Source organism: Protopterus annectens, chromosome 3.part0 (genome assembly GCF_019279795.1).
Source record: "Protopterus annectens isolate FY-2018-M chromosome 3.part0, PAN1.0, whole genome shotgun sequence".
NCBI classification, from domain to species: domain Eukaryota; kingdom Metazoa; phylum Chordata; order Ceratodontiformes; family Protopteridae; genus Protopterus; species Protopterus annectens.
This window is the reverse complement of record NC_056731.1, coordinates 1,117,807,471-1,117,821,016: the sequence shown is the minus strand read 5'-3', so window position 1 is coordinate 1,117,821,016 and position 13,546 is coordinate 1,117,807,471. Positions and strand designations below refer to the sequence as shown.

At 40.6% G+C, this 13,546-nt stretch overlaps 1 protein-coding gene across 1 annotated transcript in view; it reads right to left on the bottom strand.

The window, feature by feature from the left end:
- Window positions 1-13,546, bottom strand: part of OSBPL1A (oxysterol binding protein like 1A) — a gene marked incomplete in the record, with an annotated part of 2,690,541 nt that overhangs the window by 2,029,036 nt on the left and 647,959 nt on the right. The window contains 1 exon segment of the mRNA XM_044065352.1: window positions 1,315-1,459. Coding sequence (XP_043921287.1) covers window positions 1,315-1,459 — 145 coding nt within the window.

Genomic DNA, 13,546 nt, shown 5'->3' with positions numbered 1-13,546 from the left:
ACTTGCGAACTGCTATCACCGCACGGCAAGAAAGACTGGAGAAGATGGCGTCGGCTGCAGCTTTGTACTCCTGGCGCTCTGACGTTAGGGAGCATGGTTGAACAGCCAACGCCGGACCCAGACTTTGGGCTTCTGGCCGACCGAGGACTGCCTGCTGGCAGGGAAGAACCCTACAGTCATGACTGCAACAGTGAAACACGATGAACATCAGAAATTCTGTATCAAGCAGCTCAAAAATCTGGTCTCTAACTTTGGCAAATGGTATGCCTAGGTGTTTTCTGCCTGTCAACAGTTTTTTTTCAATGTGTCTTGAGCTCACTCATTCCCTCTCAGTGAATGTGTCACTGACTTGAGCAAGAGCCACATGGTGGATCCATCACTCAGGTGGGAATAGAAGTTGTTTCATCACAGCCATCAGTACACCACTAGCCTTCCCTGAAGCCATCTGCCAAGTCAATTGCGCACCAAGCCTTAAGAGTCTACAGTGGCGCTATCATCCACGTGGACACAACAGGATTAACCTTAACCCACACATCACCACAAAGAACTATATCAGCATGCTTCACCCACATATTTAATCAATGACTACCATCAGCAGATTAGTACAGCAAGCTCATGTCCCTGGTTTATGATACATTACTAGCACAAGCAAGCCTCCACTTTATGGTTCTGAATGCGGCCAGCAGCCCGAACCAGTAGTCCCTCTCTCCAGGATGGGTAAGCTGACAACAGCCACCAACTTCTACCCTCCACCACCCAACTCTCTAAATGCAAAGATCTTACTTGAACATGGGTCGCTAGGTAATACTCATGGCTTTACTCTATGCCATGGAGATGAACAAATTGCAAGACTCTGATACCAAACAACTAACCCTTTAAAGCCCTTCATACTTCAAAGAACTGCCATCTTAAAATACTACTGAATATTTGTAGTACCTAACATCCCACAAACACATACTCATTTACCAAATATTTTTCTTTTACTAAAGCTGTCAAAAAAGACATGCATTACGTAACAACTACAGATATGCCATTCTTTTGAGAAATAAACTTAAAATACACCATCAGTGCTACCCTTTGAAGTTTATAAAAATCAACAGTCACACCAAAAATGATGAATATTGGAAAACACTGCAAAAGGAAATAAATATCTTATAGAAGTAGAAGATAAGCAACTCTTTTCAAAACTGTTCCATTTAACAAGAGGGAAAACATGGCAAAACACTCACAATGTGCTTTTTAACAAATATATGTATATATTGCGCCACATGTAACCAATATACAGCAATGAAACCATCAAAATACCACACTTACTGTTTTTGTTCTTAATATTTTCATTGGCGCCGTACTTCAAAAGTTTCAAGGCACACTGTTTTTGGCTCCGGTATGCTGCACAATGCAAAGGAGTATTTCCAAGTTGGTCAACACAGTTAATGTCTGGAGGCTTGGGTCTGCTAAGCTAGGTACAAAACAATGAAAGAAAAAAAAAATATCACTACAAATAACATATGCAAATTTCAATGAATGTGATAAAAATTAGCATGACCATTTAAACTGTTTACTGTACTATATATAACACACTACTTTATGTTCAGTACATGCAAGCTGTTACAATCCTTTTCTAGCATACAATTACCATAATTTTTTCAATATGGGAAGGCTTGATTCAAATGACTAAACAAATAATCCCTGAGATTTAGAAAGGCTTGCGAGGATGCAGAAGCCTTAACTCCTGAGGTTATCACATGACAGCAAACCTGAGATATACAAAGACTGCTCTCCTGTAATGGCTGCAGTGCAGAAAATGATCTCACTGGTAAAGGGTGCAAATATGGTAGTCCAGCGGAGTGACTGATCAGACGTGTTCACCCATGGTGATAGCAGTGGCAACAGAATAACATGGCCAAGTGATTCATAGAATTGGTCTACACAGTTTTTTTTTCATGAGCAAGAAAAAGTATATGCCTTCAAAAGATGTGACACACCCATTCACCTCTATGTACAGGCTTGAGGCTCACAGTGCAAGTACAGGTAGGTACATTGGAGCTATCCATTTACTTGAGTGTGGGGGGGCAAATGTCCATTTGTGAAAGCGTACTAATGTAGCTACATGGACATGAGAGTGGTTGCACTAAAGAAGGCAAACACGGAGAAGCAGTCTGTATATGTGTTGGGGGAAAGTGTGAGGAAGTGTGTAAATAAATGGTTTTCCAAACAAAAAAAGTACGTAAATGGTTTTGCGTCTGTGTGTGTGTATTCCTGCATACGTTTGTAGCTGCATGAGTGTATGTCTGTGTGTATGTCCATGTGCATGTGTTGGGAGGAGCTTGTGCTATTCCAGTGCATGGGATGGTAGGGAGAACACTGGCGTGTTTGGGTCCAACAGCGCAGTGCTTAATTCACAGACATAGTATTGGCTGCTAATCAGTTATTCCTCTCTGCAGTTTTACCTCATCGCTGAACTGGACAGTCTTGCCATCAAACTGACAGACTGAAATTAGATAATTAGCCCTTCTGGTGAGAATCACTCAATCCCTAGGAATTTTGATTTTTTATTTACTTAACCTTTGTTGACCTGGTTAGCACCAGTAGGCTAGTGGCCTCTATTCAGTGGAGACCTAGGGTGGTATTTACACACTAAATTATTAAACTACCTCGGGGATCCCAAAGCACTGAATAAGGCAGTTTCTAATCCCTTATCATATTGCATGACTTTTCCTCATCAACAAATACCCACCCATCCTCTCCATCTCCTCCTCCTCCTCCGTAAACAGCACAATTAACAAAAAGCTGAGGGTTATGCTACTCAATGCCAGGAGTTTAAATCTCAAAATGCATGCACTCGAAGCACTCCTTAGTATGGAGAACGTTGACATCTGTGCAGTAACTGAAACCTGGTTCAAGGATCTAGAGAGCACCCCAGCACTACTGGGCTACAACTCATACCAGACGTTTCGGCCACAAAACACGGACCAAAACACAATAGGAGGGGGTGTATCCATATTCATCAAGGATAGCTACATCTCCAGGTTAGTGGCGCAACATGATATCTCTGAGATCATCCATGTGCAACTAACATCGGGCAAATCTGCAATGCAAATTGTGGCCTGCTACAGATCACCCTCCATGACCCAAGACCACCACTTCACCTTTCTGGAGACACTGGAAAACATGAATGTCCTGCCAAACACCCTGATATTGGGCGATGTCAATTACCCTACCATTCACTGGGAAAACTACTCGAGTACAAATTCCCAAGCCAGGCACTTCCTGGAATTCATCAACTCAAATGCACTGGATCAGCTGGTAAACTCCCCTACCAGAGGTGAAAACATGCTGGACCTGGTCATCACCAACATGGGCGACAGGTGTTCCACACTGGAGGTCAACCCGTCACTGGTTAGATCAAACCATAAACTAATCACTCTGGATGTCCACACCCCGCCACCACCCCCAACTAAGGAAACCACAGTAAAAATCTTTTCTAAAGCAAACTTCACCTTACTTAAGACACAGGTGGTAAGTTTCACAGCCCCCACGCTAAAGGATAACGCTGCCCAAGATTCAGAAACCTTTACAAATGCACTCTATGAGCACCTACAAGGATGCATGGATTGTGCCATCCCTAACAAAACCAAGACTCACTCCTCTAAGAGAAGGAAACCAGTTTGGTGGACCCCTGCAATAAACAGGCTATACAATAGGAGGAGGAAACTAGTTCAGAAAAAAAGCAAATCCCAAGAAGGAAAGACATCCCTGATCAGTATTATTAAGAAACTGAGGTCCCTCATGAAATCATCCAAGGCTAACTTTGAAAGAAAAATAGCCAAGGATTCAAAAGATAACCACAAAGCCTTCTTTAGCTATGTTAAGAATCTAAGTGTCAACTCGCAGATATGCACTGAACTAGTGTAAAATAGCACAAAATATATTGAACCTACTGATATTGCAAACATCCTGGCAAATAGATTCAGTGCAAACTTCACCCCCCTCTCACCTCCAAAAGGGCCCACTATAATACCGGAAAAGTGTAGTGTCCCAGAAAATCACAGATGCACAGGTGAAAACAGCCCTTTCAAAAGCCAAAAACACAGCGTCAATGGGACCAGATGGTGTCTCAAGCTGCGTCTTGCATGAACTACAGAACAAACTAACCCCCCACCTAAACACGCTGTTCAACCTCAGCCTCTCCACAGGCTATGTGCCCACAGAATGGCACACAGCAACGGTTATTCCTCTCCATAAAGGAGGGGCCACAACTGACCATGGTAACTACTGCTCCATAAGCTTGACTAGCCTGGTATGCAAGGCTATGGAGCGCATCATCATAGAACTCATTAACAAAGATATTGGGAACCTCCAAAGACTTGACCAGACCCACAGATCATGCCTACTAAACCTGACTGACTTCTTCGAGACAGTCACCAAGGCCATAGACAAGGGAAAGGTGGTTGACACAGCCTACCATGACCTCGCCAAGGCTTTAGACACCATTCCCTACATGGGTATTACAGAAAAACTCACCAGCCTGAACATAAACCCTACATCACGAGATGGGTTGCCAACTGGCTTACAGACAGAAATCACACGGTACAAATAGTGGGCTCCAGGTCCGAGTCAACCAGTCACAAGTGGTGCCCTGCAAGGCTTGGTCCTGGGTCCCCTACTGTTCGACAAATACTTCTCAGAAGTACAGGCAAACACAGGAGGACTATGGCTAATCAAGTTCGCTGATGACTGCAAACTGGGAGCCATAATTGACTCTCCGGATGACATGGACATCCTCCAAAAGGGCCTTACTGAGATGGACACCTGGGGTCAAAGTCATGGCCTCAAGCTAAAATGCCAAAAAATGCATAGTCATCCCGTTTGGGAAAAACAAAACACCCACGAATTACCACATAGGTGGCAGCCCCTTTAATACAGAAGAGGTAATAAGAGATCTGGGGACCCAGGTAGATAGTAATCTCTCCTTTGACAATCATATTGCCAAAGTAGTTAGTAAATCCTTCTATGTGGCCCATCTAATTACTAAAGGGTTCGCATCTAGAAATAAAGAGGTTATAGTGCCCCTCTACTCGTCACTCATTAGACCCATCATAGAGTACAATGCCCCATTTGGGATGTACCTCACAAGACACTTCCAACAGCTGGAAAGACCACAAAAGTACCTCAGCAAGAGGATTACTGGTCTCAAACATATGTCCTATGCAGCCCAACTGAAAAACGCCGGCTGTACTCAGTGGCATATCACTTACTCGGAGGTGATCTCTGCCTGACTTACAAATCCATGTCCAACTCAGAATTGATGGACATGCTCCACCTAAAGTAATCCAAGTCACTACGAGCCACGCGCTCTAGTGAGCTAAACCTCGCTACAACAATAAATAGAACATGCTGGAGGGATAGATTCCCGTCACAGAGACTACCCATGCTTTGGAACAAAATTCCAAATTACATCAGGCAGAGTCACTCACTAACACTCTTCAAGAGAAACCTTGACGAGTGGATGGGTAACAGAAAATACACCCCTGGGATCACTTCATTGGCTCTGCTTGACAGAGGATCAGTTAATTAATCAATGGGGTGGTGAAAGCCGACATACTCTGGCTAGGCTTGTAAATGCCTTTGGGCAGATAGCCTAGTACCTACCTATGAACATGTGACTCAATTAGGCACACAGGTATCTAAAATATGCACTACCTTGCATACTCTTATTAGTTTTTATTTTGTATTTTTCTGTACAGTTAAAGTAATCAAATATGTCTCATGCCTTGACATAAACATCAAAGATAACCAATGAAAGTTGGTTAGATTACATAAATTCTTTCTTCTTTATGTACACATCATGTGTGCCTTTCTTTATATTTACATGTGCTAATATATACCATACAACAGAAATTACATTACTTTTCTTCCTGGGCCTATGCTGAGAAACCTTTTCACCCATCTATACTTCCTCAGTAAACAAAAGCAAATAAACACATCATGCACACCACGCCGCTCCAGCATACACCCACAAAAACAATTACAGAAAAACAGTGCTCTTCAACAGGAAAAGCAGATATTTAGAGGGAAACCATGAGGAGAGCCTGGTGACATCAGCCATGGCAAGCAGCAGAAGGGACAATGCCAGAGCCAAATTGCCCTTCATATTAAATATACATTATTGTTTAATTAGTGTAGGTTAGGATCTGGAGTTGAGTAAACTGATTGGGGGAGGAATAAGTAGGTATGTTTTTTAAACATTTCACTGTTTATGTATCAGTCACATATGTGTGTGTGTAGTCATGATCACTTCTACATTTTTCACCTTGTTTTTCAAACAAGTGGAACACTTTTTATCATGCTGTACATTATTTAATTTCAGATTTGAAGACTTGTGTGTGACATTTTATGTGACTTCATATGAGTATACTTATTACTTTTTCATAAAGTACCAAGATAAAAGACACAGTGGTAAACCATGGCTTAGAAATCAGAGGTATAACCAGGATACCAAAAAATACCTCTGAATTGAACTATAACAGAAGTCCACAACTCGACAAAGAAGACGAGTGATGCTCAAAATTCTCCAAACAAATTCAGTATTTCCAATGAATCAATTCAACGGAATATAGTCCAGCATACAGGAACTTTAATAGTGCATAAAAGTAACAAAGTAGTAAGCGCTTTCACCGACTGGCTTCATCAGACTAGTGAATGATTAATTAACACACAATTTAAAAAGTAACTAATGAGTTACTATAGGCTGAAAAACTCTGACATCACATCCTGCAAACCTGGTATACAGGTAACTAATACACACAATCTATCAAGTGAAAGCAAGTCTCTGTAACTACAGATATAAATACACATAAAACTAAGAACATATTAAGCAAAAACATTTCATCTTAAAATCTACCTTTTGTTCAGTAAAACTGGTCGAAGCGAAACCTTGTCATTCAGACCAGGCTTAACATCTGCCCTGAGTCTGATTATCCATTTCACTTCGCATTCCTCTGTGTTACGGATAATATCACCACCCCGTGGATTTAGTTCAACCTCTTGTATCACCATGAAACTAAATTTATGTGTAAAACCTAGCGTACTGGTGTGTTTCGCTAACGCATTGCACAAGTTACCAGTACGTGTATTATAAACGTGATCTCTAATCCGTTCACTACCAACGTTATTTGGATGACATCTGTATATTTTGGAAGGGCAACATGGAGGAACTGGAACAATTTATTAGGCACATTAATGGTAGCACAGATTTTTTGAAATTTACATACAACATTAGTGCAGACAGCTTGCAATACCTTGATGTGAATTTACGCAAAAATATTGAAAAGGAATGTTTTATGTCTTGTATACATAGAAAGGACAGTTATTCAAATATGTTTTTGCATTATAATAGCAACCACCCTTTATTTCAAAGGAAGGGGATCATCAAAGGGCAACTAATTAGAGTGGCCAGAATGTGCAGTGAAGAGACTTTGTTTAAGGATGAAAGTTTATTTTTGAAAACATTGTTCGAGGAGAGGGGGTACCCTACACAACTAATAGATGCAGTGATTTCAGAGGTCGCAAACCAGAGGTTGGACAAATATTTCCCTTTACTGGGAGAAGAACGTAGGTATGAGCATAGTAGAACAGACAACAAATTAAAAGAGCAAGGGTGTCTTTTTGTTCACACAAATTGTAATGAAAGTCTATCAATAGAAAGAGCTGTTGGTAAATATTGGCCGATAGTGACCATGAATGAGGAATTCAAGCAAATGCTTGGTGACAAACCTCAATTTATTAGAAGAAGAAATAAGAATTTGAAGGAATTGCTTGAGACCAACTATGGGGTAGGACAAAACAGGGCAAACCGAAGGACTGGAACATTTAAATGCAACACTTGTAAGCAGTGCCCCAACATTATTAATAAAAAAGGTTTTTATTTAAATTCTAGAAGGACCTACATAAAATCTCCAGGGTATTTTAATTGTAAAACCAAGGGGGTGGTCTACCTTGGTCTGTGTCAGTATTGCCAGTGTTTTTACATAGGCAAAACGGAGAGGACGCTGGCAAAAAGAATATCAGCATCTTCTGAGATCAGTAAAGGGAAAGAGACGAACGCATTCTTTAAACACTCATTGACTTGTGACCAAATGGAGCTGAGGTTCTTAGTTTTAGAACAAGTAGACATTAACCCTAGGAGGAGGAGACTGGGAAACCTCCTTAGAGTATAAGGAACTGCTCTGGCAGGTGAAATTAGAAGCAGCGAAACCCCCTGGCCTTAATGGAGCTATTAGTATTGCTAGCTTATTGAAAATCAGAAGAGCAAAATTGTAATAGAAAGGTATAACAAGTAATACTACAAAGGATTATGTGTGTTATGTGCCAGTTCCATGTTATTTACAATATTTGACAGTATGCAACAAGAGGTGTGTAAAGCCTCAGTGTTTTAGAGAGTTATTTTACAATAATTTACAATATTTGACAACATTTAAGAAGGTGTGTGTGAAGTCAAATTGTTTTTGGAGAGTAAGTATATGATGTTTGCGAAGTACTGTTGACCAATACTTACAAGATGTGGGATGATTTAAATAACTGTGTACCAACCATAATGTTTTAGTCTTTTAAGTATCTCTGCAGTAGTCAAGTAAGAAACACTGAAGAAGTTGTAAAGTTGTGTAATATTTATTGGTAGTTGCTAGTAGGTTTAGTAGTTTTACAGATACTTTTAATATTCAATATTTTAATATTTAATTTTTTAAATGTCTACATTTTTATATATTTTTTTATATATTTCCAATAGACATTGTTTGTATTGTATTTGGGTAGAGTAGATTAAGGAGTTGTACATATAAACTCTGTTGTAAAACAAAACACCATCAGTTATATGGCAATGTTACAAGTGAGCCCACCCCTTTAATTACAAATTTAATAATGGAATAATTGGATGTTAATTGAATTTAGTGTTTGGTAAGGGCAGTATAAAAGAACCTACCAAAGTATGTAACAAATGTCTTGAAAAAGCCTGGGAGTGCCTGGGTGAAAGCGCTTGACATACGACATACTGGATGTGCTTTGTGTTTTTAACGCTGTTCTGGTGAAGCTTTTAAAAAATAAAACAAACTTTTCTTCAGTACTTGGTTCGCAATCTTTGTATCCTGATTTTGGACTACCAGTTGGTGTTTTGACAAGGTTCTTCGTTTTTGTGTTGATCTGTGGAGTAGTACATACAATCTGCTTGTTCAGAGGGTTACACAAGACAGATTGTGCAATACAAAGCTGGTGGAGAAACTTCTAAGGACTGAAAAATTGCTTTCAAGTTATTATGAGCAATACCGTTAATATTGCAAATAGTTTTTCTGGACTCAAGGTGGGCTATTTTTGTTTCTTTCTGGAGAAATAAACCTGTATATATATATATATATATATATATATATATATATATATATATATATATATATATATATATATATACTACTTTTGGTCGAATTACATTTGGTCGAAAATGATTTCAGGCAGCCCACTTCACTGAAAGCTCATTTGATTGAAAGCTCATTTGGTCGAAAATGGAAAATAGCCCTTGCCCCACTGCAGTGCGACCCTGGAGTGAGAAAATAAAGGTGGGGGGGTGCCCACATTTTGCAACTAGTTTTCAGTGACGTTATAGGTTTAATGTATTTTTAATGGATACACAAGTATATAATAGTGAATACACTGCAATTATCTGGGGGGGCTGTGCCTCCCACCCCCCTAACTTTATATTCTCACTCCAGGGTCGCACTGCAGTGCGGAAGGGGCTATATTCCATTTTCGACCAAATGGGTTTTGAGTGAAATGCACTTTTGGTGATGTAAACTGCCTGAAATCATTTTCGACCAAATGTAATTCGACGAAAAGCAGTAGACCCACATATATATATATATATATATATATATATATATGTACACGCTTCAAGGGTCCTTTTAGACTTACATTGGTGATGTGTGCACAGGTAGTTTGGTTAGTGACCTGCCAATTTACCATACCTCACAATGCCACTATTAACAAGTAAATAACCTATTCGGACTAATGCTTCCCTCTAAAGCTGACAGCATTTATTTGTGGAGGAGTTACAGTTTCCCCGGACACGTTTTGCTGTTGGTTTCTGGGTACTTACTGCCATGACTTGCTTCTGCTGCTGTTTCTGCCATGTGTCCTGATGTCACCCAACCATGTAGGAACTATTAAGATGGACAGCAACCACAAGTCAGTACAACAGCAGCAGCATTTGGTTGGACAAGCTATAATGTAATTACTACCTCCAGATAAGTGCTTGACATAAAGATACTGAGCAAACAGGGTGGCTTGGAATCCTACTTGGTGATTTTTTTGAACCATACATCACTCAAAAAAACTGGGAATGGGTGAAAATCCTGTCACACTAGCTGAAAGAAGGCATTATAATTGTATACAGACATGGAAGGGATGGATTACACAGACTGTGACAATCCTAAGAAATAACTTTTGGCTAGAGGTGGATAACCTTTGAAGTGCAAGCCATACTATTTTATAATTTAAGGTTCATAGGTAAGTACTCGGCTAGCTGCCCTTGTGGGCCACTTCAGGCTTAGCCAGTTTCGTTTTGTGTGCTCAAAATAACCTACCCCCCTTGGCTTACAGATTGGTTATAATTTGACTTTTAATGCAGACAAACTGGAAAAAGCCCAGATGCATTTCTTAAACACATTTGAAAGTGAACAGCAATATGAAAATGCTACAAATTCTAAAAGTACACAAATGTAAAACAGCTTTGCCTAGTAATACAAGAAAACTGTAGTAGAATGCTTATAGTTAATGACACAGCTTACCTTAACAATCCTCTCTTGGTTTGTAATAGACTATGCAATTGCCTGGTAAGAGAAGCTTTATTTGAATTTACATTTTATTTTTTACTAATATTTTTCATTGTTTGTAGGAAGAAATGGATAACTTCTAGACAAGAAGATATAATTTGATTTATATTTTGAGTAACAAGTAACAGGCAAACAACCAGCTGGTAAAAGTACAGTTTTGTACCTACCATAAATGTAGATGTCCGATAGATATGCAACTGCAGTCATAACATATGGGTTGTCCTGCCTCAGGCAGCCCTCGGTCGGCCGTATTCCAAAGTCTGGGTCCGGCGTCGGCTGGTGTCGCCTCCTCTCCGACGTCAGAACGGCTGGAGTATAAAGGCATCGGCCGACGCCATCTTCTTCAGTGTTTCTTTCCCCAGATGCCAGGTGCTCTCCTATAAAGGCTAAATTTGGTGAATGGATAAACAATTCCAGACATGCACAACAGTAATAAACAGATACACCATAGGAGATACCCCCAGCTAATAGGAATAGGCTGAGTGGACCCATAAAGAAGGTTGCAGAGGGGTAGGAGGGTGGGAAAATCTGACTGCAGTTGCATATCTATCGGACATCTACATTTATGGTAGGTACAAAACTGTACTACGTCCTTCAAGAATGCAACTGCAGTCATAACATATGGGTTGAATACCATAGCCAAGCTGGGGGTGGATGGAACTAAGAAAGTGATGGTGTAGCTAAAATGCCCTGCAGGACTGCCGAAGCAAAGCCTGCTCGGGATCTGGAGTATAAAGGCAGGTTGTAGTGCTTGGTAAATGTATGCACGGAGACCATGTAGCAGCCTCTAGAATGTCCTTTGTAGCCACTCCTCTTAGGAAAGCTGTGGATGTGGCTATAGCTCTGGTGGAGTGTGGCCTAATATTGGCTGGCACACTTTTTCCATGAAAAGAATAGCAGAATCTGATGAAGTGTCCAATCCATTTGGAAATTGTTTGTTTGGAGATTGCTTTTCCTTGTACTCCAGCAGCATAGGCTACAAGCAGTTGGTCAAACTTTCTGGTGGCCTTAGTTCTGTCCAAGTAGTAGCGTAGTTGCCTGTGTATGTCCAAAGTATGCAGCAGTGCTTCCCCCCTGTTTTGAGAATTGGGGAAGAAAGTAGGCAGGTGAATGGCTTGATTTAGAGACACCCTGGAAATTACTTTTGGCATGAATGAAGGATTGGTTCTTAGAGACTCTGTCCTGATGAAAAATGAGAAAAGGAGGTACTGCCATGAGTGCCTGTATCTCCGAGACTCTTCTTGCTGATGTGATTGCCAATAGGAAAACCGTTTTCCATGAGAGAAATTGCATTTCTGAAGTTGCTGCTGGTTCAAAGGGAGGAAGAGTTAATTTTTCCAAGACGAAATTGAGGTCCCATGCAGGTACTGGAGGTTTCCTGGGAGGTTTGATATTCTTTACCCTCTTAGGAACTGTCTTAGCAAAGGATGCGAAAACACAGGTGGATCACAATTGTATTTTGCTGAGATTGCTGACATGAATCTTTATGGAAGAATATGAGAGACCAGTATGAATCATTTCTGCCAAGTATTCCAATATCTGAGGTATACTCAATACTGTTGTATCCTGACACCTGTTAGCATTCCAGATGATGAATCTCTTCCACTTGGCTTAATATGTTTTTCTGGTGGAAGGTCTGCGTGCTTCCAGTAAGATCTCTTGAACTTTTTTGGAAAGAGAGATATCGGAAGGAGTTATGGTAACCTCCAGGCTGTCAGATGCAATGTTTTCAGATTTTGATGAACAGTCCTGTAATCATGTTGTGTTAGAGGCAGAGGCCACGGTTTGGTTCGAGTTATGCTCAACAGCAATGGGTACCAGTGCTGCCTTGGCCAGTCTGGAGCTATCAAAATGCCTGTTGGTTGTTCTGCTTTGATCTTCAGTATCACCTTGGTCAGCAGTGGTAGAGGAGGGAATGCATAAATTGTTAGGGAATTCCAGCTGAAGGAGAGAGCATCCGTTTTCCAGGCTAGAGGATGGTGGGGTCCCTTGTACAGAACTTTTCCAGGTGATGATTCATGTGAGAAGCAAAGAGATCTATGTCCGGTCTTCCCCATGTCCTTGTTATTTGTGAGAAAATGTGAGGATGCAGCATCCATTCGTGCGTGTGGATCCAAGAAATTTCTGCTCAGCTTGTCCGCCAGTACATTGTCCTTGCCTGGCACAAACTGGGATTGCAGATGTATCTTCAGACTTAGGGATTTTTCCCAGAGAATCATTGTTAGTCTGCAGAGGGGATAAGAATGAGTGCCTCCCTGCTTGTTTATATACCACATAACAGTGGTGTTGTCTGTCCTTATTAGCAAATGTCCTTGTTGAATTGATTTTTCGAAAGACTCGATTGCATGTATCATTGCCAACATCTCTTTTTGGTTTATGTGCAGATGCCTTTCCCTTGGTGTCCATTGACCTTGAATGCATCTGCCCTCCATGTCGCCCCATCCATGGTCTGAGGCGTCTGTTGTAATCATTTGACCTGCTTGAGGTTTGTTGAAAGACATGCCTTTGTTTAACTGACTTGTTTGAGCCCACCACAAAAATTCTCTTTGTAGACATGGAATTAGTGGGATTACGTCCTCTAGGCTTTGGCTGTGTTGGGAACATAAGCTTTTTAAGTACTATTGCAGCTTTCTCATATGAAGTCTTGCCAAAGGTATCAGAAGAATGCA